This window comes from Melopsittacus undulatus, chromosome 1 (genome assembly GCF_012275295.1).
Source record: "Melopsittacus undulatus isolate bMelUnd1 chromosome 1, bMelUnd1.mat.Z, whole genome shotgun sequence".
In the NCBI taxonomy this organism is placed as follows: domain Eukaryota; kingdom Metazoa; phylum Chordata; class Aves; order Psittaciformes; family Psittaculidae; genus Melopsittacus; species Melopsittacus undulatus.
Genome location: NC_047527.1, coordinates 71,746,453 through 71,773,754, shown reverse-complemented (window position 1 = coordinate 71,773,754; position 27,302 = coordinate 71,746,453). Strand labels below are relative to the sequence as shown.

Here is a 27,302-nt window from a genome sequence, read left to right as displayed (position 1 = left end):
GGAAGAAGTGATGCCTTTTATATCCTGCCTAGAAGAAACAGAATCATCAGAGAGACTTTTATTTGAAGGGTCACTGGAACTGATATGCATGTAACTTTTGATGACTTTATGCATAAGTTTTTTATAAATCTATAATGTCTTCTGAACAGAATATTGTATTTGATACTAACAAATCACTAGTCATTAGGTTTTATATACAAAGTAAACTCTGCTCATTCCTTGCCTTGTTTCAGGTTACAGGTAGAGGATGTATTTTGTAAATATTTTTTACAAGTTTTCCTGGCCATGTATATATTTATATATTTTTTATAGAAGAATATAGTGTATGTGCACACATGCACACAAATATTTTAAAATATAGCTTTTTTTATTTTTCCATCAGCAAATACAGATACTTTAACTTCTATTACGTAAGTAATGCAAATGGTCAAATTTTTTAAGAAATGTTTATCAAGGCTAAGTATCCTTACTTTTCATTCTGAAATGGAACATTGATTAGGGAAAGGGCTTAATGGAGTCTTCTTAACATCTTGTATCATCTAGTAAGAAAAGGCCATTTGTAAGTAGACAGTGTGGTACACAGTTGTCCTAGCAAGGCAGTATTTGAGATTGATACTTCCGCATGAAACTAGATTTTCATGTGTCCAGTACCTTCTCAAAACTATCTCATTTGGTGAAAGTGTGTTCCTGCTCTGTCACTAGAATATGTATTTGTGTTACAAAAGCCCACAAACACCTTATCAATGGTCACACATTTGTTTTCCCAATACTAGTTACATTTAATTTCTCAAAGCTAAGAAAAACCTATTTTAGGAGTTACAGGGACAACAACCAAAGCAGATTCAGTAAGAAAGGCAGAATGTTGAGCAGACAGAACTTAAGACAGAACTGAAATCCTTTTTGCTGTTTTGCAATAAGCTTATATAGGTCACAAGATGATACCTTGATAAGATTTATGTGTTACATTGTTGCCAGTTAATTCCTCATTTGAAATGTTACGTGAGACCTTATGATAGGTATACCTGGTGTTGGACTTTTTTACAGGTATAAATTTTTACCTATGGCGTTTTTTCTCTAGCTGTTTCTTGATATAATTTGCAGTTTATCTAGGTTACCATATCCATTAGATGCATTAGGAAAAATGGAACAGTTGGTTCTGTTAAGGTCCTTGTAGCTGCTTAATATCACTATTTATGACATATCAGAATGCCTGAGGAAATAGATTATTCATCAAATACATTTTTCAATTGTTTGCTACAGCTGTGGCTGAATAAAACATGCCTTGTGCAGAACTTGGTCATCTTTCAGTTTTGAGCTGTTTCTGTGAACAAACTGAGATGATTTTATTTTTAACAGAGTAACTCCAGTAGAGACAGTGTCTAAATATATTCTTGATTATGGAAGTTGCAATATTTTAGCTCAAGTACTTTGTTCCTATTAATACTTGCACAAATTGTAAAAGTTAAATTGGCTAAGAATGTCTTTGTCTGTCAGGGTGAATTCTTGACCTTGCTGAAGAGGTTTGCTCCATTTGTTGTCTGAGTTTCCTCTGAAACTCATAGGAGGAGGCTTCCAGGTTTTCAGTTTCCTCTTTTCCAGAGGAGGTTTCCGGGAGGCTTGTTACAGATTGCTCTGTACAGTGCCTCCAAAGGCTACTCGCTGTGAACTGAGCAGCTGCATAACAAAGGTAATCTGCAGTAAAAAACTGAAAAGTCCCCTTTCTGGAAAGCATGTTACCCATGGAAAGTACTTGAGAAAGCTTGGTTCAAATATATAGTTTCTTCAGCCCTTACTACATTTAATCTATCTAGTTTGAACCTGCTAAAACACTTAGCGTTAAGTCTCACACCCAAGTACTGTGGTAGAGACAACATTCAGATTTTATTTCGTTCCTGCTCGTTCTCCAAATTTTCAGCAGACATAGCCAAATCTGCAACAAGGTGGGTTATACCTCTATATTCTACTTTGAGTGGTGAGGTACTGGAATGGGTTGCCCAGGGAGGTAGTGAATGCTCCATCCCTGTCAGTGTTCAAGACCAGGTTGGATGAAGCCTTGGGTGATATAGTTTTGTGTGAGGTGTCTCTGCCCATGGTAGGGGGGGTTGGAACTGGATGATCTTGAGGTCCTTTCCAATCCTAACTATTCTATGATTCTATGATTCTATGAATTCAGTCATAGAATCATAGAATTGTGGAATGGTTTGGGTTGGAAGGACCTTAAAAAATCATCTAGTTCCAAGCCTGCCATGGGCAGGGACACCTTCCACTAGACCAGGTTGCTGAAAGCCTCATCCATCCTGGCCTCTTGAAATGTTGTAACCTTAATTTACAGGCTGAATTCAGTGGGTTGAATTCTAATAGCTTTCTGAGGATTTATTTCCACTTCTATAGAGAAAAGTGTTGTGGTTTAAACCCAACCACACAGTCTCTCTCAGCCCACCCCTCTTTCTTTCCTTCCCCCTGCTCTCCCCCCCCCCTTCCCAACCCCCGAGGGATGAGGAAGAAAATCGGAAGAATGTAACTCCCATGGGTTGAGATAAGAACAGTCCAGTAACTAAGGTATAACAGAAATCACTGCTGCTACCACCAATAATTATAATGATAAGGGAAATAACGAGGGAAGAGAATACGATACCACCCGCCGAAATGAACCCTCTGGGTAACTCTCAGTTATCTCCCCGGGCATGACGTGCTGGGATATGGAATACCTCTTTGGCTAGCTTGGGTCAGGTGTCCTGTCTGCTTCCTCCCTGCTTCCCCTCCTCCCTGGAATAGCATGAGACTCAGAAAGTCCTTGGTCAGAGTAAACATTACTGAGCAGCAACTAAAAACATTGGTGCTATCAACACTGTTCCCAGGCTGAAAGTCAAAACCACAGCACTTCATCAGCTACTAAGAAGGAGAAAAAATTGACTGCTACTGCTGACCCAAGGACAAAAAATAACTGATCTCAAAATATGTGCTGCTTATTGTTATAAGAGGGTATATCCTAGAGCAGGTGATGTATCTGATGGCTGTTTGCCTATGCAGGTAACAAATGTATTCTCTCTGCCAAGTCTGAGATATATACATATATATGTATATATCTATGTATGAAATTAGCTGAGATATTTTTTGGCAATTGTGGTATATTGTACTTCTCTGCTTTTGCACTTTTAGAGACTACAGATTGAAAGTGCAAATAGGTTTCCATTTTGTATCCACCATTCTGTGCCTATTTTTCAAATGTTCCTCTTCTTGCACCCTCTTCCATGTTGCAGTTCATTGCAGGTGCATCACTGCAGGGGAGATAGTACTACAACAAAAGCATATCTATTTGGAAAATTATCTCATGAAAATTAACATATTTGGTAATATTGCAAGTTAATCATGCGGAAGTTCAGATTCAGAGAATTAGGTGTCCCAAAACTGGAGTAAATTTCCTTTTCAGGGCATGATAAGATTGTGTTCACCTAGCTGAATATTTGTCTTTTGTTTGTTTTTAAATAATATTTCTATCTTAACATGTTGAAGGTGTTCCGGCTACAGTACAGTTTGCCACACAAAGCTAAAAAATACTTGGTGCTTAACTCCAACTTCTCTTTCAGTATGGTTTAAGCTGGTAGAACCCCCAACTAAACTGTAGAGAAGAGGTACAAATCAAGACAAAGCAGAAGAAAACATGTAGCAACAGAGATTGTATTAGACACTGAAAGTCACAGCTGTATAAATAAATAATAGCATCATAGAATAGTTAGGGTTGGAACGGACCTTAACAGCACCTAGTTCCAACCCCCCTGCCATGGGCAGGGAAAACTCACATTAAACCATGTCATGCAAGGCTCTGTCCAAGCCAACCTTGAGCACTGCCAGGGATGGAGCATTCACTACCTCCCTGAGCAACCCATTCCAGTGCTTCACCACCCTCACAGTAAGGAACTTCTCCTTATATGCAATCTAAACTTCCCCTGGTTTAGTTTAAACCCATTTCCCCTTGTCCTGTCACTACATGTTGGACGTGTTCCAACAGTTCCATGTCCTTTTTATGTTGAGGGCACCGCAATTGCACACAATACTCCAGGTGAGGTCTCCTGAGAGCAGAGTAGAGGGGCAGGATCACCTCCTTTGACCTGATGGACATGCTATATTTATAAACCCTACTTTTATAAATTATGGGAACAGTGCATTCAACAATGTGTTATCCCCTTTCATCAGGACCAGACTAGTTTAGGTGGACTAATTTGGGTGGGTGGTCATCAAATCAGGTTGGCTGTCATTGTAACAGCTCTTTTTGGTTTTCTTTGGTGTCTGTAGGGTAACGGATAGGAAGGCAGCACCATTGTTTCCTATTTCTTTATGCTTGAGCTCTGTTTATGTGCTTCTTACTGGAAGAGACAAGAAAACTGACAATTTTGCACTAGAAAATTATTTCCCTTCATTGAAAATTATGACAGTGTTTTTATACCCAGAGGAAGTGCTTGTACCATTCCCTAAAAGTGTTGCAAACAATATATATATATAATCAGTCAAGTTTCTGTTTGGCTGCATGTCTGCTCATTTTCATACTAGTAAAAACAACAAGTGGTGTTTTGACATCAGCTAACACTTCAGTGGCAACTAGGGTGTTATTTTCCTAGCTGTTGTGGTGGCTATTATTGTTTATTATACTTGCACAGTATGTTGGAAACACAACCTAAAGACAAGTCCTGTCTCAACATCCTGTGGGCTAATAGTAAGGGTAAAGAAAAAACAGTTTCTCAGTACCTTTGACAGCTCGCAGTCGTTTCAAGGCTGAATGCAATGAGTAGATAAAACTGACAAACAGGTTTGGGAAGGTAAGATTATAAATCATATCCATAAATTAAAAGCACAGGTCTCAGTTCACTGACTTTCTAACTGCCATATTTATTTGCTAAATGCCATTTGGACTCTTTCACTTCCCAGATCTTCCTTTAAAATAGAGAGTGTCTGTGATGCACATCTGTTCTGAAATTCTTATCTATTACCATACATGAGGTGCTGGTGCATGGTGTGGTATTTTTACTTTTAGAGGACTTTCTGTTATTTTGATATGAGCGATAAAAAAGCTTAATGGATTTTTGCAGTGGTATGAGACTGGGTATTCTTGCATTAAATAGAAGGTTAAAACAGCCAGGAAATGCTATGTGTATTTCAGTTTTAGTTATATGTGAATTCAGGAGGCTGGTTTATCTTCTTTGTATCTTGTATGGGCATTAGATATAAATGAATACTTCATATGATAGAGTTGCAATGTCTACTATAAACAGACACAGATGTTTGTGAAGAAATAAAGGAAAAGTGGGGATCTATTTTTTTAGTTTCTATCTGTCTAATTAGTATAATTGCTAAGAAATATTTTGCTTGCATTCAATGGTGCTCACCTGTTTGTTAATACAGACAATAGTATGTTCTAACTTTGAAAAAAAGTGCAAGGTTTTGAAATTAAAGGATGATATTTGTAATGCAAGTGAGGCTATGGTATGGCTGGAAAAAAATCAGTCGACACCTTGAGTTGGATTCTTGCTTCCTTTAAAAGTGTCCTGTTCTGAGTATTTTGTAGATCTTTGTAGCATTGTACTCTGCTGTTGGACTGTTCTAAGAGCAGGTAGATTCAGATGGGCTCTGCTCAGGTTCACTAAGTGACTTGTACAGAAGTTGGAGATGTTAGGAGGTAGGAACAAATCTTTTTGGGGTCGTCATTTGCTGCATTTAATGAGCTGTTGAGAATCTAGATCTTTTATACTATTCAGTTTGTTATTTTGATAATTACAATGTATTCTATTCAGTTGGATTATTTAGTACCCACAAATTGGTCCTTCTTTTAATTATTTCTTAGTTTGCTAGCTAGTCATTCCACAGCTATCCTGTGGAAGGTAGGGTTAAGGTACATCAGTGTGTGAGTGGAGTATTTTAGATTGGTGCTTAGCGTTTTTATCAGTTGTATTTCATAGGAAAGCATGACTGGAAAATTAATCATTTAAGCTGTTCCTTCTCTCCCAGCAACAACAGAAAGGCTGCAGCTCATTTATTTATTAACAAATTGACATATGTTGTATGTTGCACAATCCATTGTTCAGGTTACATCATAGCGTTTTGTGAAAAAAACCTACCACCTAAAAACCAACCAAAACCCCAAAACAACCCAAAAATATAGATTTTTTTTCTGACCTGTATGGAGACAGCTCATGACCTTATTCCATATAAGCAAGAATCAATCATAGTATGAAACACAGACTAGAGGTATTCCCTTTATACACACAAAATTACTTTTATTCAAAGGCCTTACATGAAAATCAGTTCTAAAAATCCTCCTGAAAACAAAATAAATATTATATTCACTGAATTTTATAATGAATAAACAAATATGTAATGAAAAGAAGGAAATTTATATACTTCCTAATGGAATGTTGTGCATAGATTGTTTGGCTAGCACTGGCCTTATCCAGTATGGCATGTGATTAAATGCAGAATGATGTCAGGTCACCAGCTCTGTCTAGAACTACTTTTTGACACAGAACTTCTAATAAGCTAGTCAATATATATTGCTTCCAAATGCAAACATTTTCGTGTGAGCTAGCTGAACTGCTTTTGCCAGGGTATTTCAGTTCTAGGATTATCTTCCCAAATTCTGGACCTCCCCTAAATTATTTGTCTAAATGTGAAAATTACAGAAGTAGAATTGGAAATGTCTACTCCTGGATGTTAACGTAGCCATTGCATAGGCCATTTTTCCTTATTTTGTTGTGCTATGGAAAAAAAAGTTAGAATTACATAATTTTCTAGGACTTCAAAAAGTGCAAAAAGGACCATGTAATCTCCAGTTAAACTCTTACAGTATTTGGTTTTGCTCCTAATTCCATAGTAGTCAGTAGGTAAGGATTTTTAGAATATTGGTTTCCAGATTTTAGAACTTAACGCTCTCTTTCCCTGTACCTGGTATTAACTACACAAGTTGGAAAGTGGCAAAAATCTTTTCCATAATACAAAGGAGAGTGGATGAATTGGGAAGTACAGCTTAATTGTGAACATAATTGCACTTCTTGTGGATAATTGCAATCGTAAGTCAAGCAAGACAGCTTCTAACAGTTGGGTCAGATTTTTAATTTTGTGATCTAAATTATTAATGAGAATATTTCCATAAGCTTTCTGCATAAAAATTGACTTCATAACAGAGAGGTCATCTGGTCTTGTCTTCTAGCCTTTATGATTATCAGTGGTAATAAGGAACTCTTCTGCCATAAATGTGTGCATCTTTTATGCCTCCTGACATACATACCAAATGTAGGTGTAATGAATTACTTAGAAGTGTTATGAAGGAAAACTAAATTCTGTAGTTTCTAGTTAAAATTAAACTAGACTATGCATGTAGGATTCAGAAACATGAAGGGTTAAATGGCAAGTGTACACAGGAATAGTATTTAATAGTTTGTGGGGTTTTTTTTGTTGGTTTTTTTTTTTTTTTTCTGGGGAAGAGGGTGATTTAATACCTTGGGAATCTTGAAAGCCATATTGAGTCAATTATGGAAAACCCAATGCAGGCTGTTTTCCATAGCATGGCTGCAGTCAGGCAAAATGGCGTGATGCATAAAAAAGACAAGCAGATCAGTACAAGAATGCATAATGCTGTTGTATAAATCTGTAGTGTTTCCACATCTGATAGACAGTTGTGTTGAACACAATATATCTTGAATCCAATAGTGTGGGTCATATAAGAGGACTTGAAGCAAGTGGTGAGGCTGATTTGGACTATAAAGTTTTTTATGAGAGGAGACTGAAAGGTTGAGATTATTTATACAGAAGATAGCTTGAAAACTTCTATAACCTACCTCTTAAATCAAGATTTAAGAACATATCCAGTACCACCAAGAAGAATAAATTTGAAATGGATAACCAAAATTTTTTTTTAATTTTTATTTGAAACACAATGGAATGACAGAATTCAAGGTCAGAAAGAGTGAAGTTTAAGATGATTCGGAAAGACATTTGACACCTTTGTCAATGAGAATTTTAAATAATAATCATATTGGGTTTCAGAAAAAAATAATTAAAAGAAGTGATGCCTACAGCAAACACATGCTTTTAATATAACAGTTTATTGTATCTTCCTGTGATGTATCTTGGCTGGCCAGCACAAGAAATATTGAATAAGAGTCAGGTTATTGGTTAAAATGGAAAATTATTTTTATTCAGGATGACATTTTCTCTTCTTATTGCAACCTGAATGAATTCTTTATCATTTCTATTTGTCAAGAAAAAAGAATGAATGACAGCTTTGATTTCCCTCTGTCCCCAGAAAGTAGGTGTCATAGTCCTCTTTCAGAGATTCAAAGGGTCAAATATTTTGAAACATCTTTCACTCACATTTCTTGCTTATAATGTATGAACAGGTCCAAGACTACAGCAAATACTTCATTCCATGCTCCTTTTCTGGCATTTCATAGCTTTAATGAGTGAAAGATGGTATATTTTACAATTTCAGTGATGTTCATCTGGAAGCACCTAAAGTACCTCTTTTATTCTAAAAACACCCCTTGAAAATTGCTCTGCTTTCAACTGTCTCAGTTTCTGTACTGAGTCAACTATCTGAAGTCTTGCCATAATAATTCAAAGACCTTATTACATTCATAAGAAGTTTGCTTTAAAAAAAATCTTTTTTTTTGCTAAGATTGGTATCTTCTCCTAGTCCAATATATAGAGGAAAAAAGGTTCCGAGCCCAGAAGGTAACCATTCTTGACTGGGGCGCCTGAATGCTGATCCAGCTACTTTTTTTCTCTCCAGAGATTCAAAATTCTAAATCCTATTTGTTTTAGCTGTCAAATTAGCAAGATATGGCTGTGATCAGAACTGTTTAAGGACAGAATTTTTATTCTAGGTGATTTTCTGGGGAAAAAGACTCATTCAGTTGCAGAATTAAAAGAATACTGGAAATATTTTTCACCAGAAATAAACCAAGATTAATTGATTAGAGTTAACTGGAATCTGATAGACTCAGTGAATACTAAGGTTGGAAAAGCAGGTCAAGTAAGAGCAGGTTACTCATTGTCTTGTCCAGTCTCACCTTGAGTTTTGGTTCTCTCACAATGAAATATTTTATCTATAATATATTAAGTCAAAATTTCCCATGGTCCAGCTGGTGCCTGCTGCTTCTTGCTCCTTCCATGAACAGAGACTTTGCTCCCTGATGCCACTGCGGTCCCTGGGTGTTGCCAGAGATCTGCTCCTGAGGTCAATAGGTTCTCTTTATCCTCAGTGCCTGACCTACAGACTCCTCCAAGCAGCACAGATTCCGTTCAGGTGCAGGTTTACAAGTACTATTAGTCAATGTTTTCCTCATCATCTCCCCTAAAGGACAGACCTGGTAACCAGCTCCTCAGTTGGACCCAGTACTGCTGGTCACATTCTGCAGTGTGGGGCCTGGCAGCCTGGCCAGCAGGTCATATAATCCTTCTCACCCCACTTGCTCTAAGGAAACTGAGAGACCATGCCACAGGCTTTGTTAAATCAAAATAAACAGCATCCCCTGCTCTTCCTCCGTTCACTGAGCTGTCCTATATTCATGGCAAACTCTCAGGTGATGCAGTTCAATCTTACTAAGTCTATGTATATTCCAAGTAATTTTTCATGTCCTGGGTGGTGTTTTCTAGAGGAGACAAAAACCTCCCTGTGCTATGTGAAAGACAATTTGAGGTACTTGAAAACTCACATGCAAGTAGTTGTTAAAATGTAACATGGAAGTCCTGCTTACAGTGGTCTCAATATACAGAAGGGGAGGTGGCAAGAGAATCCCAAGGGATCGTAAAATATGGTATCTCTTTGAGCACTGTGATAAACAAGGTATTTAGTCTTGCTAGAGTACAAATACCTGTGGTAGTAAATCTATCAGACACTGCCATGCTATAATGAAATAAAAAGTCTGAAGTTTGTTCAATCTGGCAAGGCTACAGGAAGCTGGTAATAGCCTGCACATTCCTAGAAGTCATTAGGTTCTAAAATGAAAGCAAAGTGATTCACAAGTGTCTAACAAAGAACAATAAAATAAACTTAAGAGAAAGTCTATCAGCAAAATGTCTGGTTAGTGAGATGTTAATAAACTGTGGACCCACTCTTATAGGAATATGAGGGACATCTCATGAGCTGGGATTATGTGAAAATTGCATTGACTAACATGTTAGAAAATGTTATCAGTTCCGTATGTGCAGAGTAAACGAAGGGGATGCTTTTATGAGAATCTATGTCGCTAGCACTTATGATGTTTATCATAGTCATTTATCTAGGAGAAAAGGTGGCAATCCACAAGGAATGGTTGCACCAGTATGAGGACCAAGGGTAAATCAGCATTCTGTACTCTTTTAGCTGAGTACAGGGAGCTATAGAGATGATGTGTAACTAACTGCATATCAGTTTTCCTTTATGGAAAGAGTTGATTAGCTGTATTTAGGGGATTATATTATACCATCCAGGAGAACATTGTTGGTTTATGTAGTTTTGTGGGAGATTTTTTGTGTTCTCTTTCTTTTTTTCATTTTTTTTAAACAAAAAGACTATTATGTTCTATATTTGAAATATATCAAATTAAAATTAATTTTATTTTTCTTGTTTGTCGATTTTGTCTTGTTTGTTGTGGTTGTGGTTTTTTTGTGTGTCTCATTTCTCACTTACAGGGGCCCCAAGTGTGCATGGAGCCCATCTTTTTCTTGCACAGATTGTTGCACTTCTGATTAAGAGGTTTCACCACACTAGGAGAGACTGGAGAGGAACCCTGTCAAATGTGCTGCTGCCTGTCCTCTTTGTTGCACTGGCAATGGCCTTGTTTAATGTGAAGCCACTGGCTATTGATTACCCTTCTCTCAAGCTAACACCAAGACTTTATGATGATGCAGAATCTTTCTTTAGGTAAAGAGCTCATCTATCATCAGGAATATCCAGGGTTTCGGGACCTTCACCCTTGAGTTCTCATCTTTTAAAGATTATTCATTTACTAGGAAGAACAATAGGTTACTTTTTACAATAGCTATTTATTTTTCAGATATTTAGTACATTTTTATAATGAGGGAGAAATAAAATTAGAGGAGCATTATGCAAAGGATTTTCTGAAGGAACGGGCAAATACTTTGGAGCAGTTTGAACTGGGTATTCTGTTTCAAAACCAGCCATGGCCATTTATATGCAAATGCACAAGTGTATTTAAACAAGCCTTTGCCTGCTTCATTTTAACTAATTGCTTAGCCATTTTCAAGTGCATTTCACATGCAGATCACTTTCTCTACTGGACAAATATCCAGTAGGTATCGCCATAAACATAACATGATGCTGTTTGAATTTATAAATGAAACATAAAAGCACTTAAGCATGCTAACCGTTAGGAATGCATGTTTATAAAGAGAAAGTTGACCACGTGGAGATGTTGAGACTTGTTTAAATATGATTGTATCTAATTTCATATAGTCATTGAAATGAGTTCAGTTTGCTGTTTTGATATGTTTCCTATATGTGGATTTTATAGTTCTTTAATTTCTTGGTAAACATGTAGGATCTTGAGCCTGAAAGTTAATAGAACTAGACATACTAACATGGAGGTTTTTGTTTTTTTCTTTCCTCCTTTGCCTTTTCCTCATCATGGCTCACTTTGGACAGTACTGAAGATGATTTAGGAAACCTTTCCCAGAATCTACTGAGATATTTCTTTGATTGGGACCACACATGCATGCATTCAAAACAAGGGTAACTGTAACAACTGTAACAATTCTTTAATTGTGAATTGTAAATATTGTAAATTCAATATTTCTGTGTAACATGGATGAGCTTTTCTTGGCAGCATGAGGTTAATGACAAATCTGTTCTGTTGAAGGAGCTGGCATCTAGGCAAAGCAGGTTTCATTATTAAAGTTGTGATCCAGATCCCTTAAAAGTCAATTCCTGATTAATTTCAGGAGGATTTTGATTAAGTCTTGTGTCCATATGAATGAATATTAGACAATAATTACAATATTTGTTAGGAAGCATTCCAGATTTCCAAATTCAGGAATGCAGAGTGGTGGCCATGAATTACTTATTGCTGCAAACACAAGACATGCAGCTTTGCTGCTTTACTTTCATAAATATTTTTAATGAATCCACTTTGGTACAAATGATAAAAATTGAGATAGTTTTAGACACAGCTGCTCTTTTGACGAAATGCTTTTTTGAAAGAAAATGTTAAAATGCCAGATCTGCTTTTATGCTTTGGATTTCTTCTGTTAAGTAATACATTTCCTTTATTTAATGGTTGTTCCTATTGTTATATTTATTCCCCTTAGAGAAAATAATTCATGTTGGCAGATGGAATCTATGTCACCCCAGGATTCATGTGGATGTATGGCTGAACAACAGGTATGTTATTTCATATTTACTTATGTATGCAAAAATTAGATATGTGTGTATTACATATAAAAACTTGACTTTTCTTTTTGAAGGACTAAAGAAAAGGATGAAGAAATAAACCCCCAAAACACTGACTTTGTTATGACTGGAGATTTCCTTCTGTTTCGTTTAATGTTTAAGCTACATGTTCTGAAATCTTCAGGGAAATCTTGCACAATTTTGATGTACTTATGTGTGTGTGTATATATGCACTAGAAATGGCTATAAATTGATTTGAAATAACAGAAATCAGAGATGGCTGAACTAATCTCAGCAAATACAGCATTGCTTCAAAGGCGTTATAGAACTTTGGTTACCAAAAAATCCTCATGGAAAGCAAGTTTAAAACATAGTACTTCCATAATATCTGGAAAACTAGTTGCTTTCAAAAGGGAAGGTCAAGTGATCCTGCCTGATAGAAGGTACCAGGGAATCTACATGTGAATGAGATTTGATTGATGGAGCTTGATTTTGAGTGGGATTGCCTATATGAAAATGAAACAACCTTTGAGGAAAAAAGGGATTTTTAAAAAGGTAATGGATTTCTGACAACCTTGACTAGTGAGTTTTCCTGCTGACTTACTCTGAGGCTGAGTAATAAACAAGAATGTGAAACTGTCTGAAGGGAGAAATACATAACCCTGGATGGTATCATTCTATCAAATAAGTTCTCTCCTTCATAAATATATGAATATTTAGTCTGAGTTGCATCTGAAATATAGGAAGACCTTTTTGGGAAAAGTGGAAAGAGGAAATGAATTTTTTACTCTGCTTGGGCAAGGAACAGATTTGCCTCTAATACTGCTCAGATGTGTACTTAAACTATGAGAAGCTTAAACAAAACGGAAATGGGAATTCACACAGAGAGAGGCTCATTAACCATGAAATCTCAAAGGAAAGAAGTCACTTGACAGTGGAGGCAGAACCTGTATCTGGGGTATGGATGTTCAGAATCTCTGAGAATTAATTTTAATTTGTGGAGGGCTGAGATGTCAAATAAGGATTAAAATTTTTTAGTTGATATGCATAATCTATAAGGCTTCTGAGATACCAGATCATAATATCTGTTTCCTTTTCTCTGGTTGTGAGAATACCCTGATGAATCATTAAAAAAACATCTTTCTTTTTCACTGCAGTCCATCAATTAAATTTTTAGAAGCATATTGCTTTAATTAGAATTTTAGCTTCATCTCATATACATCTGGTGCTTTTTTGTGTGTGTATATATTCTTTGGCACAACTGAATAGCAGTCTTGCCTTTTTCATTGCTGCAAATGTTTATAAACTTGCATACAATTGTTGATGTTTTCAGAACAAAACTGGCTGGCAGCATAGCAAGAGAAATCAAAGGTGATTCTAATATGTAGGTGACATTTGCAATTATTTGAGATGCCATATAAAACCATGCATAATTTATTGAGAAGTTATGAAAGGTAAGAAAGGCAAGCCAAGTTAAAAAATAATGCTGTAAAATCTAAGCAAAATTCAAAAAAGATGGCTAAACGTAGTGCCACTGATATTTAGGAGTGCTTTTGCTGTTTTTCAGGTGTGTCCAAGTTTCAATGCCTCTGTTCCATATATGAAGAATAAGAAAGGACATACTTTGTATAATCTCTCAGGGTTTCTTGTAGAAGAGTATTTAGTGAGGCCTTCCAACAGAGCAAGGTAACCTTAAAATACCTAATCTCTATTTATCCTCCTGATAAATCCTTCCTGATCCAAAGCATAGACCTATGTCACTGAGAATATAAAGTGTAATTGGCTTTATCTGTTGGTTGTTATCAAGACGTACGGTCAGGCTAAGGTAACACGGAAGCCCATCCATGGTCACTTCTCAGAGCTTACTCCAGCAGTTTCATGATAATTGCCTTTAGGCATGCCCTGACTCTCTTCTTGCCACACAGTGAGTTATTTCAGTGTCTTTGAGAAAGAAAATTGTATGCACGTACAAATTAGATGAACAATATAGTTTCCATTCCTTAGGGACTCAATCAAATAGAAGTGGATGTGCTCCATGTAATCACTTCTTCAAAGTAAAAAAGGCTGGTATACCCCTGGAAAGACTTCATATCCTGTGATACCAGCTGCAGAGGTTATCTATATGCTGTATTTTGAGTTTTACTCTATGTGCCTTTGCAGCTGTACCGCTGCCTTTGACACAAGTGAAAATAGTAGACCAAGTATGTTTTTATCAAGGAGAAGGAAGTGTTTGCCAGAAAAAGTGCAGGGTTTAAAAAAAATAGTGGCAAAAGTCTCAGGATGAAAGATTTGAGCTAGAATATCATAGAATCATAAACTAGTTTGGGTTGGAAGGGATCTTCAAAGGTCATCTAGTGCAACCCTTCTTCAATGAGCAGGGAAATCTTCAATTAGATCAGGTCAGAACCACATCCAGCTTAGTACTGAATATCTCCAGGGATGCCACGTGCTAAATGAGAAGATGCTAAGCTGTTTAAGATGTTTCTGAATGTCAGTAATACCTCACTTGCTCACAATGGAGCTGCTGCTTCCATTTCAGTTTTCAGAAAGTGAAAATTCTTATCTGAGGGAATTGTTTTGCCAGAAAAGGGCAATACCATTTACCTTATTCAAGAGTATATTGAGGTCCTGTTTTTTCTTAACATGGAAGGATTTGTGACAAGTGAGGTTTTACTTTCAGTTGAAAAATAAAACATTAATGTAGATATTCCCACTTTATCACTGTAAGAAAAGACTGGAAATCTTAAGGCAGATAACTTGTTATTACTTCAATTTTTATTACCAGATATGGTGGTTGGTCTTTTGGAAGGAGAAAAGCATTTGAACTTCAAGATAAAAAATTGAACAACACCAAATCTAAGCATCTGGTTAAGGTGAGAGTTGCATGTATGTCTGTTCATTTGTATGTATGTATTGCTTACTGATTCAAGCTTCAGGCTTCACAACACTGAGCAAATAATAAATCATTACATAAAATCCCTTCACTTAGAAGTTAGGAGAAAACCCCTCTGTCTATTCTAGTTCACTTCTCTGTTCACAGTTCTTGAAGTATTGTCTGCTGTTCTGAGAAGCAGTTTTAAGTGAATCAGATGATACTGCTTTTGTTTTCTCCTAGGAACTTATTTCAGAGTCTAAATGAGCTTACCCACAAAGCTTTTTTTTATAGGTAGTCAGCCCAGCTATTCCTTTCTTTTTTATTTTTTTTTTTTCTTACAAAAAAAATCAATATCAGAATTGACAAAAGTTCATTGGACTTCTAAAAAATTAGTAATTATTGATGCTTGTTACATTCCTGCAAGGAATACTTTCCTCTCTTGCCCCAAAGTAAAGATTTAGCTTCCAGGACTTGTTACTTCTGCATAACAAATACGCTACCCCTTGTCAAATATGAGTACCTTTCCATTTCTATCCTAGAGAAACAGAAGTGTGCCATGTTGAAATGAGTCATGTTGTGAAATCTGAATCTGTTTGACAGCAACTCGTACTGTCTTGTAATGCTACAGAGAGCCATTGTTTTCTGTCTGGAGCTACCTCTGAAGTCAGAAACAGGATTATTTTAAGTGCAGTTGAAATAAAGAGCTTTTCCTTGAGACCTTTTGGTATGCACTGGAAAGGCACAGTATCTCCATACTGCAATAACTTGGGATGTGACCTAGAGCATAAGAGGCAATTATAAGTGCAAGGGATTTTATTTTCCTAGGGGATGTTTTGAAGGGCTCTTTTGAGATCCATTCAAATGTAGAATAGGAGTGAGTAGAGGAACAGCAGTCTTGGTGGACTATTTAAGAATATCATTGAATAGTCTCTAGCATTTTATTTGAAGTAAAACAGATTTGTTAAGAGAAAACTGGAATTTCTGTATTCCAGGTTAGAATATGAGAGATGCTTCTGCCTTAAACTGTATTGGAGGGGTATAGAAACTAGATTTTTTTACTTTTATAGAAGAAGAGAAGGAACAGTGTAAATCAGCTCTGTCTCCAAATCCATTTTGGGATAAAGTATTAGCTATGTGTTAAAATAACATACAGATATTTTCCAATCAAATATAATTTCATGTTTAGTTTTGCAAAATCACAGTTTGTTTCCAATGCACATTCCATGTATTTTTTAAAAAAATCTCTCATATACACACCATACCTTATAGATATATTTTAATTTTGGTCATTTGTGACCCTTCTACCTCCAGATTTCTTATAGCTTTGAACTCCAGTTCCATCAATCTTTCATTAGGAACTTGAAGTCCTAGAGGATTGCAGTAAGATGTTTCTTTCTGGCTGCCGTTTTTGTCCTATATGTCTTTAATCATTTTAGACTCTTGTTTTGACATGCTTGCACTGTAGTTTTTGTCAGAGTCCTTTCATTTTAAATGTCTTTGGCATAGAGCTCCACCTGCCATCAGCACAGGGGTAAATTATAGTTATACTGTTAGTGAGTAAGCTTCATATTTCAGATCCAAAGAAAATAGTGGAGTAGATTTATAAAGGGCACTGTGTTATCTAAAGTACCTCCTGGAAGTGGCTTTCAACTGACGCAATGTCAAATTATTGCATTAACCTTTCAGTAATTAATGACCAGACTTTTACTTTGACCTTTCAGGCTTGTTCATGAGACAGTGAATGTACCATTTACATAGCCTTGTATGAAAGAAAATGTAAAATTTGCATTTGAAGAGACTTCCTGTATGATTCATTTCACTTTCAGAAATTTCTGAACCTTTGTGCATTATTCTTCTCCACTCAAAAAGTGATCCATTCAAATTTAAGATACCTGTTCAAATACCTATTCTACTTTACTTAATCATACCATGCTATATATACACTATACAGACTATATGCCTGTACACAGAATATGTGCATCTGTGCCTGCACAAGAGAGAATATACCTACCACATGACAAAATTACAGCTACAGATTGGGCAAAGAGATTCAGAGCAGGCCTGCGGAGTAAGCCTTAAAGGTGTTGGTCGATGAGAAAATGAACATGAGCCAGCTTCAGTGTGCGCTTACAGCGCAGAAAGCCAACCGTATTCTGGGCTGCATCAAAAGGAGCGTGACCAGTAGGTCAAGGGAGGTGATCCTGACCCTCTACTCTGCTCTTGTGAGACCTCACTTGGAGTATTGTGTGCAGTTCTGGTGTCCTCAACATCAAAAGGACATGGAACTGTTGGAACAAGTCCAGAAGAGGGCCATGAGGATGATCAGGGGACTGGAGCACCTCCCATATGAAGACAGGCTGAGAAAGTTGGGGCTGTTCAGCCTGGAGAAGAGAAGGCTGCGTGGAGACCTCATAGCAGCCTTCCAGTATCTGAAGGGGGCCTACAAGGATTCTGGTGAGGGACTTTTCATTAGGGACTGTAGTGACAGGACAAGGGGTAACAGTTTAAAACTTAAACAGGGGAAATTTAGATTGGATATAAAGAAGTTCTCTACTGTAAAGGTGGTGAGGAGCTGGAATGAGTTGTTCCAGGAAGCTGTGAATGCTCCATCCTTGGCAGTGTTCAAGGCCAGCTTGGACAGAGCCTTACATGACATGGTTTAGTTTGAGGTGTCCCTGCCCATGGGAGGGGGGTTGGAACTAGATGGTCAAAGTTTTTTTCCAACCCTAACTATTCTATGATTCTAAATGAGGCTGATTAAAACCATTGATTATTGACTTTCATTGATTAGCACTGCAATGCGACAGAAGCACAATTCCTCAAATTTTTTGTTCTTCATGACTGTGTATTCTTTGTTTTTCTTTGAAAATATGGGCAAAACCTGTTCCATAATGATGTCATAGTTGCTGTTGTTTATAACATTATTAAATATAAGAAGAACATGTGGCAATTTGAAATAGCAAAGGCATTTTATTACATTTATGTGGCATTCTGAAGTGTGCATTTTTTCAATCTCAAAAGCTGGGATTTGATGCTTTACTGTAAAGCAATAGTTTAAGTGTTCAGAGGAAGTTACTTCTTTCCAGCCTAATACCTCTTGCCTCTATCTCCCCATCATGAATCTGGACAAAGAATGCTTAGTGATTTCTCCACCCTTCCTCATCCTTTTTTAATTGATAATCCATAGATTAGTCAGAACATTAGTCTAGCATTATTATGGAATATTATCAGTAAGTATAAATGTTATGCAGTATTGAAAAACATGTCTTTACAGAATTTATATTTAATTTGGTGAGGAATTGTGTTTTCCTGGGGAAGAAATTTTATCAACCATAGTTGCAAAATAAAATAGTGAAATAAAAATAAGAATTTATCATCTTAACCTACATATTCTTCCATTCCTCATATCTTGTCTGCTCTCTGTAAATAATTACCTGTGTGGCACACAATAAATATGAAAGATATTTCAGCTGGAACTACTACTTTTCTTTTTTTCTTAATTTTTTTTTGTTGTACTTTCACAATCAATTTAGAATAAGCCACAAGATTTTAGGAAAAATCCCTTCAATTTATTTTCTGATAAAGTGAACAACATCAAATGCCTCTTTTGTCAGATTATAAACTATTCAATATCCAACTTCAATTTGGTCATTTCCTGGTAGTTTGATTCAGTTGCATAATGCAGCTTAAAGAAAAAAATCTAATTAATATGTTGGATATTGAAATGTATTGTTACACACAAAGCTTTATTGTGGTTTTATATTTTCATTTGAATATTGGTCACATTACTGCATTTATAATGTGTTCTGTGAATACTTGAAACCTTTCCCCTGTTTCAGTTGAATGAGGATATGCCATCAGAATTTGGCTTTATTGTTTTCTTAATTGCCTTTTTTCTTTTCAATACAATGAACACAATTGCAGCGGAGTTTCATTATGTATGTATAACTTTCTATTCAGCACAAATGTTTTTTTAGAAAGATAGAGTAAGAAATGGTTGTATGGGAGTGTGAAAAAGAGTGTCTACTCTTGATCACTTGTTTATGTTTCTTTGTTCTGGTTGCTATTTACACAGGAAATCCAGATTTGTAGTTTTCCTCAGGACATTTAGGTTCCATTTCACTTTAAAAAACTCTTATTGATTAAAGAATGGGAGATCTAGTAGGAACTGAACTGGAGAAGAACAAAGGAGTTGCATATGAGTTTGCAAAGGGGGAAAGAGTTAGGGATTTGTTCTTTTTTCTTTAAATGTGGTGATGTAAGATGCTGTTGAGATTTCAAGCAGATGTGAAGACCACATAAAGAAGAGTAGCTAATGTGAAAGCAAGCAAGAGCACTGGTAGACCAAAGCTGCTAATTTAAAAAATAATGACTAACAGACCTTATGGCAAAGAAGATTAAAGGGTGAGAGTTATGGAAGAAATGACGTGGAGCTGCGTGGAATTTGAAAGCATGATATAGCATAGATGGGAGGAAACTGAATAGACAATTAGTGTTGTAAACCTTGCCTCACAGTAGAGTACAATGTAGAGATCCAAAAAAGTAGGTAGTCAGGAAAATAAATCTGAAGAAAATAATCATTAAGACAGGGAAACACAACTAAAGATTGGACAACCTGCACTGGGAAATATGTAGTAAAACACAGCAGGAAAAATTGTCAAAGTCTGGAACTAGTGTCCAGGTAATGATTGTAGCTGGATACTAGAAAGAACAAACAGAATTATCTGCAAGCAAATAAACAAACAAACAAATAAACAAATAAATAAATAAATAAAAATTAAATAAATAAATACACACCACCTTAGCCTACCCCCAGTCTGGAAGTTTCCAAATGTAAGTGTATATATGATAATTTTGCAAAGGATCTAAGAAAACTGAAATCCTAGAAGAAGTGCGTTAAAGGAAGAAAGGACTATATTAAGCCTTGTGCACTTTTCAGTATGAATCCAGACACAAAGTTAGAATTGCCCACCATCATCTTCAGATGTACAAAATGCAGATTAGCAAATGGCTCATATCAATTAAGAAAAGGTTAAGAGACATTCGACTGTACATAAAAAGAGGGAGATGAAAGGCTGCTTTAGAGTGAGGAAAGGATAGCAATCAAAGATGATTTTAAACATGTCACTAAAACTGAAAACAAACATACATAATAATTTGACCTAGTTTTCATTATGGATAATGCAGGTTCAAAGGCACTGTGATTAACAGCAATGAGGCATAGGCATGGAATCGATTTTCAAAGGCAAAGCAAAACTCCGACGTCAGACCTCAGTATTTTCAGTTTAGGGACATATCAATCTCTCAGCAATGATTCTTCTAGCACATAGAATTATGGATTTGGGTATATTTATCAGCTTGGGGTGATTCTGCATGATTTGTGGATAAATTATATGTTACATGATAATTGCTTCCCTCTGCTCCACAGAAAGAGTGGCTTGCCTTGTCTGCCTTAAAGTTTGTCTATATTAATGTCATCCGTGCCTAATAAATCACTGATTGATTGTTGAAGGTAGAGATGCAGCTTTGTCTTTTATAGAATATTTGTAACCAGTGACTCCTTGATTCTTTTTTCCCCCACATTCTAGGATATCACTTTCCTAGATATTTTATGCTGTGTGTTGCTTGCAGGTATTATTTAGATATGTTTTTTTGGAATTTCAAAGGTGTTCTCTGCTTGTAACCACTAGTTTTACTCATCTTTTTGTAGTTTCAATCGAATTGGAAAATGTTCCTTTTGATTTGTTTTTCCCCTAGTTATTTAAATAAATGGGTGTAAAGAAAGGGACAGAGTGTTCCATTAAACCAGAGAATCTCAATTTAATAATTAACATAGGTGCACAGCTCCAACAATAGAAAACAAACTGTTGCATGCTGTTGAAAGACCTCTACAAATTAACTGATTCTGTTCTGCCTAGTTAACTTTCACCTTTAAACAGGTGTCATAACAGGAGAATTAGACATCTTTATGAAATTCTTAAACATATGGGAAACTTCTAATTAGGCATACAGATTCAACTTAGTTTTGGTTCATAATTTCCATTCTGTCTTCCAGGTATGGTACAACCAAAAAGGTTTCCATGCACTGCCATCCTACTTGAATGAACTCAACAACTTCATTCTGTGGCTGAATTTGCCTCCTGATGTAGATTGGAGACAGTATGGTAAGAGTCCTTCTCTAAGTCTTTTTTCATATCTTTTAAAAAATTATTTTGAAATAAACTAAAATAATTTTAAGTATTAAAATGTTTCATAGTATAAAGTAGAACTGCAGAGCCAAACATTTCTTGGGAGATAAGAATGTGGAACTTTTAAGTAAACAGAAGAGGGTTTTGTGTATGTGTGAAGAACATTGTATACAATAAGGTAGAATTTTAATTTATAGCTCATTATGCCATATGAATTTCTTTCAAAGGACATTCCTGTGGAATAAGTGTAAATTGATTTCCTACACTTGGCATGTTAGTCCCTGTGAAACCACCGCTAGGGCTTGCTTAAATGGACATCAGGTTATGGATTTATAACTTCTTTGTCACTTTATCTCCTTATGTAAATATTGAGGTTAAACCTGGAGTATCCTGTAAATTCACATGCAACATAATGCTCAATAGCATCCTGTTATCCAAGGAATGGGAAAGGCTGGTTTATCTTACTATTGTATGTAACAAAAAAAGATATTTATATATTTGACATCTGAATTCTCTGATTCACATACCCCTGAACTGTATGAGAACTAATAAAACCAAAAGATTTACAAATTGACTTTAAAAAAATTGATTGCAGTTCAAGAATCAGCTGTAGACACAGGTGAACTTTTAGGATGTTGAAGTCTAGTTTGAAATCTGGGTTTAGTAGTTCAGGTTTACTTCTGATCATTTCAATTTGTTTTGTTCTTAAAGTTCTGTTTAGCAGGAATTAATTTGGTTTAGAGAAATTTAAAGAAAGCTTATGACCAATGGTTAAGAGTTTTTTAAAAGGCAGGATAGTTGTTTGTGATGGTAAAATGATTTTCAGTGTGTTTACAACGGCAAAGGAAGTAAAAAGATGAAAGCCACTGCAAAGGGAAAGGAATCTTAAGTATCAGAAAACAGAATTTTCTTAAGAAAAGTTTCCAGAATGTCAATGAAATAAGAATAATTATTTGCTTCCAACATGGTTGGGGTTTTATCTTTCTAAATTAATTATGAAAATGAATCAAAGGTCATATATTTCTGCAGATATTTTGAATTAAATGAAATCAGATATTTTAATTATAATTTTTAGTAGAAATAGATTTTTAATCAAGTTTACATGCACTTCATTAATTGTACTGATGCTGGCTTGTAGTGTTAGATATCTCATTCTGGACCATCAGTGGTACCCTTATTTTTATACCTGTTATGGAGAAGTGGGGATTTACCATCCAGATTAAAGTTGGATAAAATTATAGTTGTTCTAAGGATTGTGGAATGTTATATTTTACACTGTTGTATAACATAGATACACTATAAGAAAGACAGTGCTAAACCCTGGATAGAGAAGAGATGGCTTGGGGGGACCTTATCTGGAAGGAGGATAGAGTGAGGAGGCATCTGGTCTCCCAAGTGACAAGTGATACGACAAGAAGTAACAGTCTCAAGCTACACCAGGAGAGGTTTAGGAAAAATTTCTTTACTGCAATGGTTATTAGGTATTGGAACAGGTTTCCCAGGGAAGTGGTGGAATTACTGTCTCTGGAAGTGCTCAAAAATCATGTTGATGAGGTAACATTACCATGGTATTACCAAAGATGTAAACAGAGTAGCAACTACTGTGATATTGAAACAACTCTGGAAGAGGTCAACAGTTTTTTTAAATGCTCATATAAATACCGAGGAACCTTTTCACTTAGTAGTTATATCCTGTGGCTACTTGAGCACAAACCCAGCTGGAGTTCTCCCACGTTCTCTGGAGGATGAAAGTCATTACACACAGTGTGCCTAGTTCTACCTGCTTTACTTGTAGGGACGGACCTAATAACTTTCACAGACAAGTAGCACTGGTCCCAGTGTGTGCCATTTTTTAGTGACAAGAAGCTGAAAAGACGGCTAAATGTTTCTGTTTAATGTCTTTTGTTCAGTCAAGAGGATACAGAGAATCTAGACTTAGGATTTTGTATGAGAGTTTGAAGGAAGAAGTTGTAACCCAGGATTAGAGAGGATATCTTGTACAGATTTATATCCTGATGGATTCGTATCTGTTCAAAAAACTGTAAAAAAAAAAAGATGATTTCTCTTCTTATGTCAGTCCAAGTTACTGACTCTTGATCATCGTGAACATGCAGGAGCAGAAAGTGATAGTTGTTTGGTGATCAAAATACATTGTTTTTATTATTGTGTAACCTGATCTTCAAATCCTTTCTTTGCAAGTGGAAAAATTTCTCTTTTACCTGCCATATGGGATTATCAGTAAGCTTCTCCATGAGAATCCTTGGAAAATTACAATGTTTGTGTCTTGTAATTTTCATGTAATGAGTGGAATGGTTGTTGAAGAAAATGTGTGTGCCAGCTGGAGGTGCATGTAAGTAGATAGAGCAACAGAAGATAGCCAGATTGAATTACATCAGTTTATCACAGTTATTGGATCAGATGTCTATTTTGGAACAGCAGTTCAGGAATACTTGTATAAAATTACCTCGTCTTCTCTACTATGTGGATAGTCATCTCTATTTCATAATAATGGAAGTCTCTGTTTGTATTGTGGAAAAAAAAAATCTAACTCATTGGAAAGGAAACCAGATACATTTTATTTTCTAGTGGTTATAAATTCAGTGACAGATAAGGAAAAAAAAAAGCTCTTTAAACAATTGAAAAAAAGAGAAAGACTATTTGACAGAGAAGATAAGATGGACTGGGATTTTGACAATATAGCTGTCCTGGTTGATCTTCAAGCTTATGTGAATGATGTTTGTATGTTTTTAAATCTCTTTCTGAAATGCTGCATTCCTACAACTAGATAGTGTAATTGTGAACAAATTAAAAATGGATTAATGTAGAAGATTAAAAAACTAAAAGGCAATGTTTTCTGCTTAAGCTTATGATAGAAATACTCATGTAGACCTATGTTATTTTTCACAATTGTGTAGAAATGAGTCAGAATGTGTTTATCGTGCTTGAATACAGGGGAAGGACTATTACCTTCCTCTTAGGGTAAGATTGTATAAAGAAAAAGAAGTGGTAGTCATCTATAATGACGTCTGTAAAGTATGGCAGTCAAAGGAAGTTCTTACATCATTGCTCAAAGAACAGAAATGTATCAATATAGAAAGGCCTTGTGCGATGCAGCTGCCCCATCTCAGACTTCTATTGAAGTCATTGATTTTTTTAAAACCCTTTCATCCTAGGGCTCATTGTAAGCGTTCATATAGCATCCAGTTTTATTTCAGATTCAGTTCTTCAAAAGAGCTGAAAGGATCAAGAGACACATTTTCAGCTGAGTTTTGGTGGAAAGTGACTGTATAGTTTCTTGATTGCTTTTCAAATTGTAACTTTAAAACTTTTTTCAAACTGAACTGAAATGGCATTTAGTAGCAATCTTCTTAACCATATCTAGTTAGTGGGGGGAAAATAAACTATAAATTAGTTCTGAGAGTGCTGCCTGTGAAATTCTCAATTATTCATGTATTTTTCAGTAAATAGTACAATTTAGTTTTACACAAACAGAAATCTCATCATAAATTTTAAATCCCCACAATGAAGACTTTGTAAAAAATGTATATACCTGCTACCTCCATTTATTATACATACTATTTTCTTTTATTCTAAGCTGTTTTATTCTAATCTGAACTGAAATGTGTGGAATAAAAAAAGCTAGATTGGTCTCCTATTCAAGTCTGTAACAATCCTGATATTTAGAATTAGTAGTACAGATACAAATTGATCCATGTACTCAACACCCAGCATGCTATGTGACAGGAAAAAGAGATAGTTTACAAAAGAGTGCCAAGAGATGGGCTCAGACACCCTCAAAATAAGGTGCAGAGCCATGAAATATACCCAAGGATAGCTCTGATTAGCCTATAGTGACAACATATAAGCTTGAAGACTGCTGAGATTTTTCCCTCTCTCCACCCACCTTATCCTGAAAAAGTGCTGCTTGGTTCACATCACTCTTATAATTTTTACTCCAAAACCACAGATTTTATAAATGTGATTATGTAGAAAGTTGCACCCAGGCAGGATGGACTGGTCTACAAGTGACTTGTGTTTTTTTATAACTTATAGGAATGAAACATGCCAAGTTTCTAAGACTATGCCAAATTGCATGTGGCTTTCTTTGCAGACAAATGCTCAGGTGGTTTAGATTTGAAATAGAAGACCTAGAGCGCTTTCTCTTGAAGGTACCATTTGCAAGACAGCATGGGGAAAGGTGTCTTGAGTTGTGCAGCTCTTGAATGGTAACAGGGCAGGATTTTTCCTACTATAACCAAGCTACTGTTCATTTCAAATGTCTGTAATGTGAATACTTTTTCATTTTTCCTGTAAAATGTCCTATCCAAAATGTAAAATAATTGTATTTTATTTTACAGAATGTTGTAATGCTTATAACATAAAGATTTTTTTTTCACAAGTTTAGGGATGCTTTTTTAATACATTAGAATTTAAAATTAGTTTAAGTGAGAACAATGTTAGAAAAAGAATAACATTGCTCAGCCTGGATGGGAGAAGACTAAGGGGAAATCATAGAGAAGCTGAAGAGGGTACAATTAATTGTTTATTGTATTTTCTACTATTAAGCATGTAGCATGGAGCTCCTGGTGACGCTTCCAATGCAAATACTTCCCTAACCTCTCCCATTGGGTTATCTGTGCTATTTATAGTTAAACTGTGATGCTCTGACTACTTCTCTCCTCTTTTTTCCTTACTAATATGACTTGAAAGTCTGGTAAAAATGCCTTTTCTCAGTAACGTAAAGATAAGTCTTCCACTGACCAAACCAAGAGATAGTAACTAAGCCTTTTACTTAAAAAAAAACCCAGCCCACCACACACCCCAGGAAAAAACAAACACCCCCCCCCCCCAAATAAAACCCACACAAAAAATGTAGTTAAACTGACAAAAGAACAAAAAAGGGTTTTAGCTGAAAACTAGCTAAAAAAATATGTTACCAGAATTATTTGTTGTGTTCTCTGTTGGGATTGACATCTGGCCTCATTCATTTACAGAACTACACACACACATATATCAATTAACATGTATACGGTCATGTTTCTTTCTTTGAGATGCCCTATTTTTGACATCATTCTAATCAGGGAAACGGTGTTTCTCATTTCTCAAGCTCTTAATTTTTATACTGGAGAAGGTTAAAAGGTCTAAAGCAGTCTTGACATCATGGTGTTCACTTACACTCTGAGTACAGCATTAAAATCCTGATACAGTATAAGAATCTCTGTCATCACAGTTTTCCCTGTTCTTGCACTGCTTATGCAGGGCTTTCGAAAGATTAGATTTGGTGCCAATCACAATTTTTCACCTGTGATCTCAAAGAAGCCTAAATTGTCACTGTAAAAATAATGTCACCAGCTCTATGTCAAGAACATAAACAAAGGATATTTTAGGAGGACTGGGAAAATTCTGGTTGTATTTAAGTCAGGAGAATGAAATGGCAATTTGTAGATGTGAAAAAATTTTATACTGAAAAACTTATGAAAAGGAGCAGAGATCTAGGACTGAATCATACCATATCAGTTGATATGGCCCATCTCATTTTTCCCTTGTGAACACTGATCTGGTAAAATTTGCTTTGAAGGCTGTTCATACAGGCTTACCAATATAAGCCTTAAAAAAATCCTTGCATAAATACCACATATATCTGTTTAATAGGAGGTTTGTCATTTGGAATTTCTTGGTTTATCTGTCATTTATGGTTTTTGTTTTAAGTCCTCGAAGACTGTGTTTAGTTTTCAACTTAATGAGCATCATTATAGCAGCTTTACATAGTAAAAAGGCATATAAAGGCAAGAAAGCATTGATAAGTACATCTTGCATCATTTTAACTGTTATATTGGGACAGACATATATGTAAACAAAG

General features: G+C 35.8%; 1 protein-coding gene across 1 annotated transcript in view; it reads left to right on the top strand.

Annotated features, from left to right (window-relative positions):
* Positions 1-27,302, top strand: part of ABCA13 (ATP binding cassette subfamily A member 13) — a 181,601-nt gene that overhangs the window by 93,890 nt on the left and 60,409 nt on the right. Inside the window, exons 42-47 of the mRNA XM_034060311.1 lie at positions 10,663-10,894; positions 11,636-11,722; positions 12,298-12,358; positions 13,947-14,065; positions 15,165-15,252; positions 21,310-21,418. Of these exons, the coding sequence (XP_033916202.1) occupies positions 10,663-10,894; positions 11,636-11,722; positions 12,298-12,358; positions 13,947-14,065; positions 15,165-15,252; positions 21,310-21,418 (696 nt within the window). The remainder of the gene's footprint in view (positions 1-10,662; positions 10,895-11,635; positions 11,723-12,297; positions 12,359-13,946; positions 14,066-15,164; positions 15,253-21,309; positions 21,419-27,302) is intronic.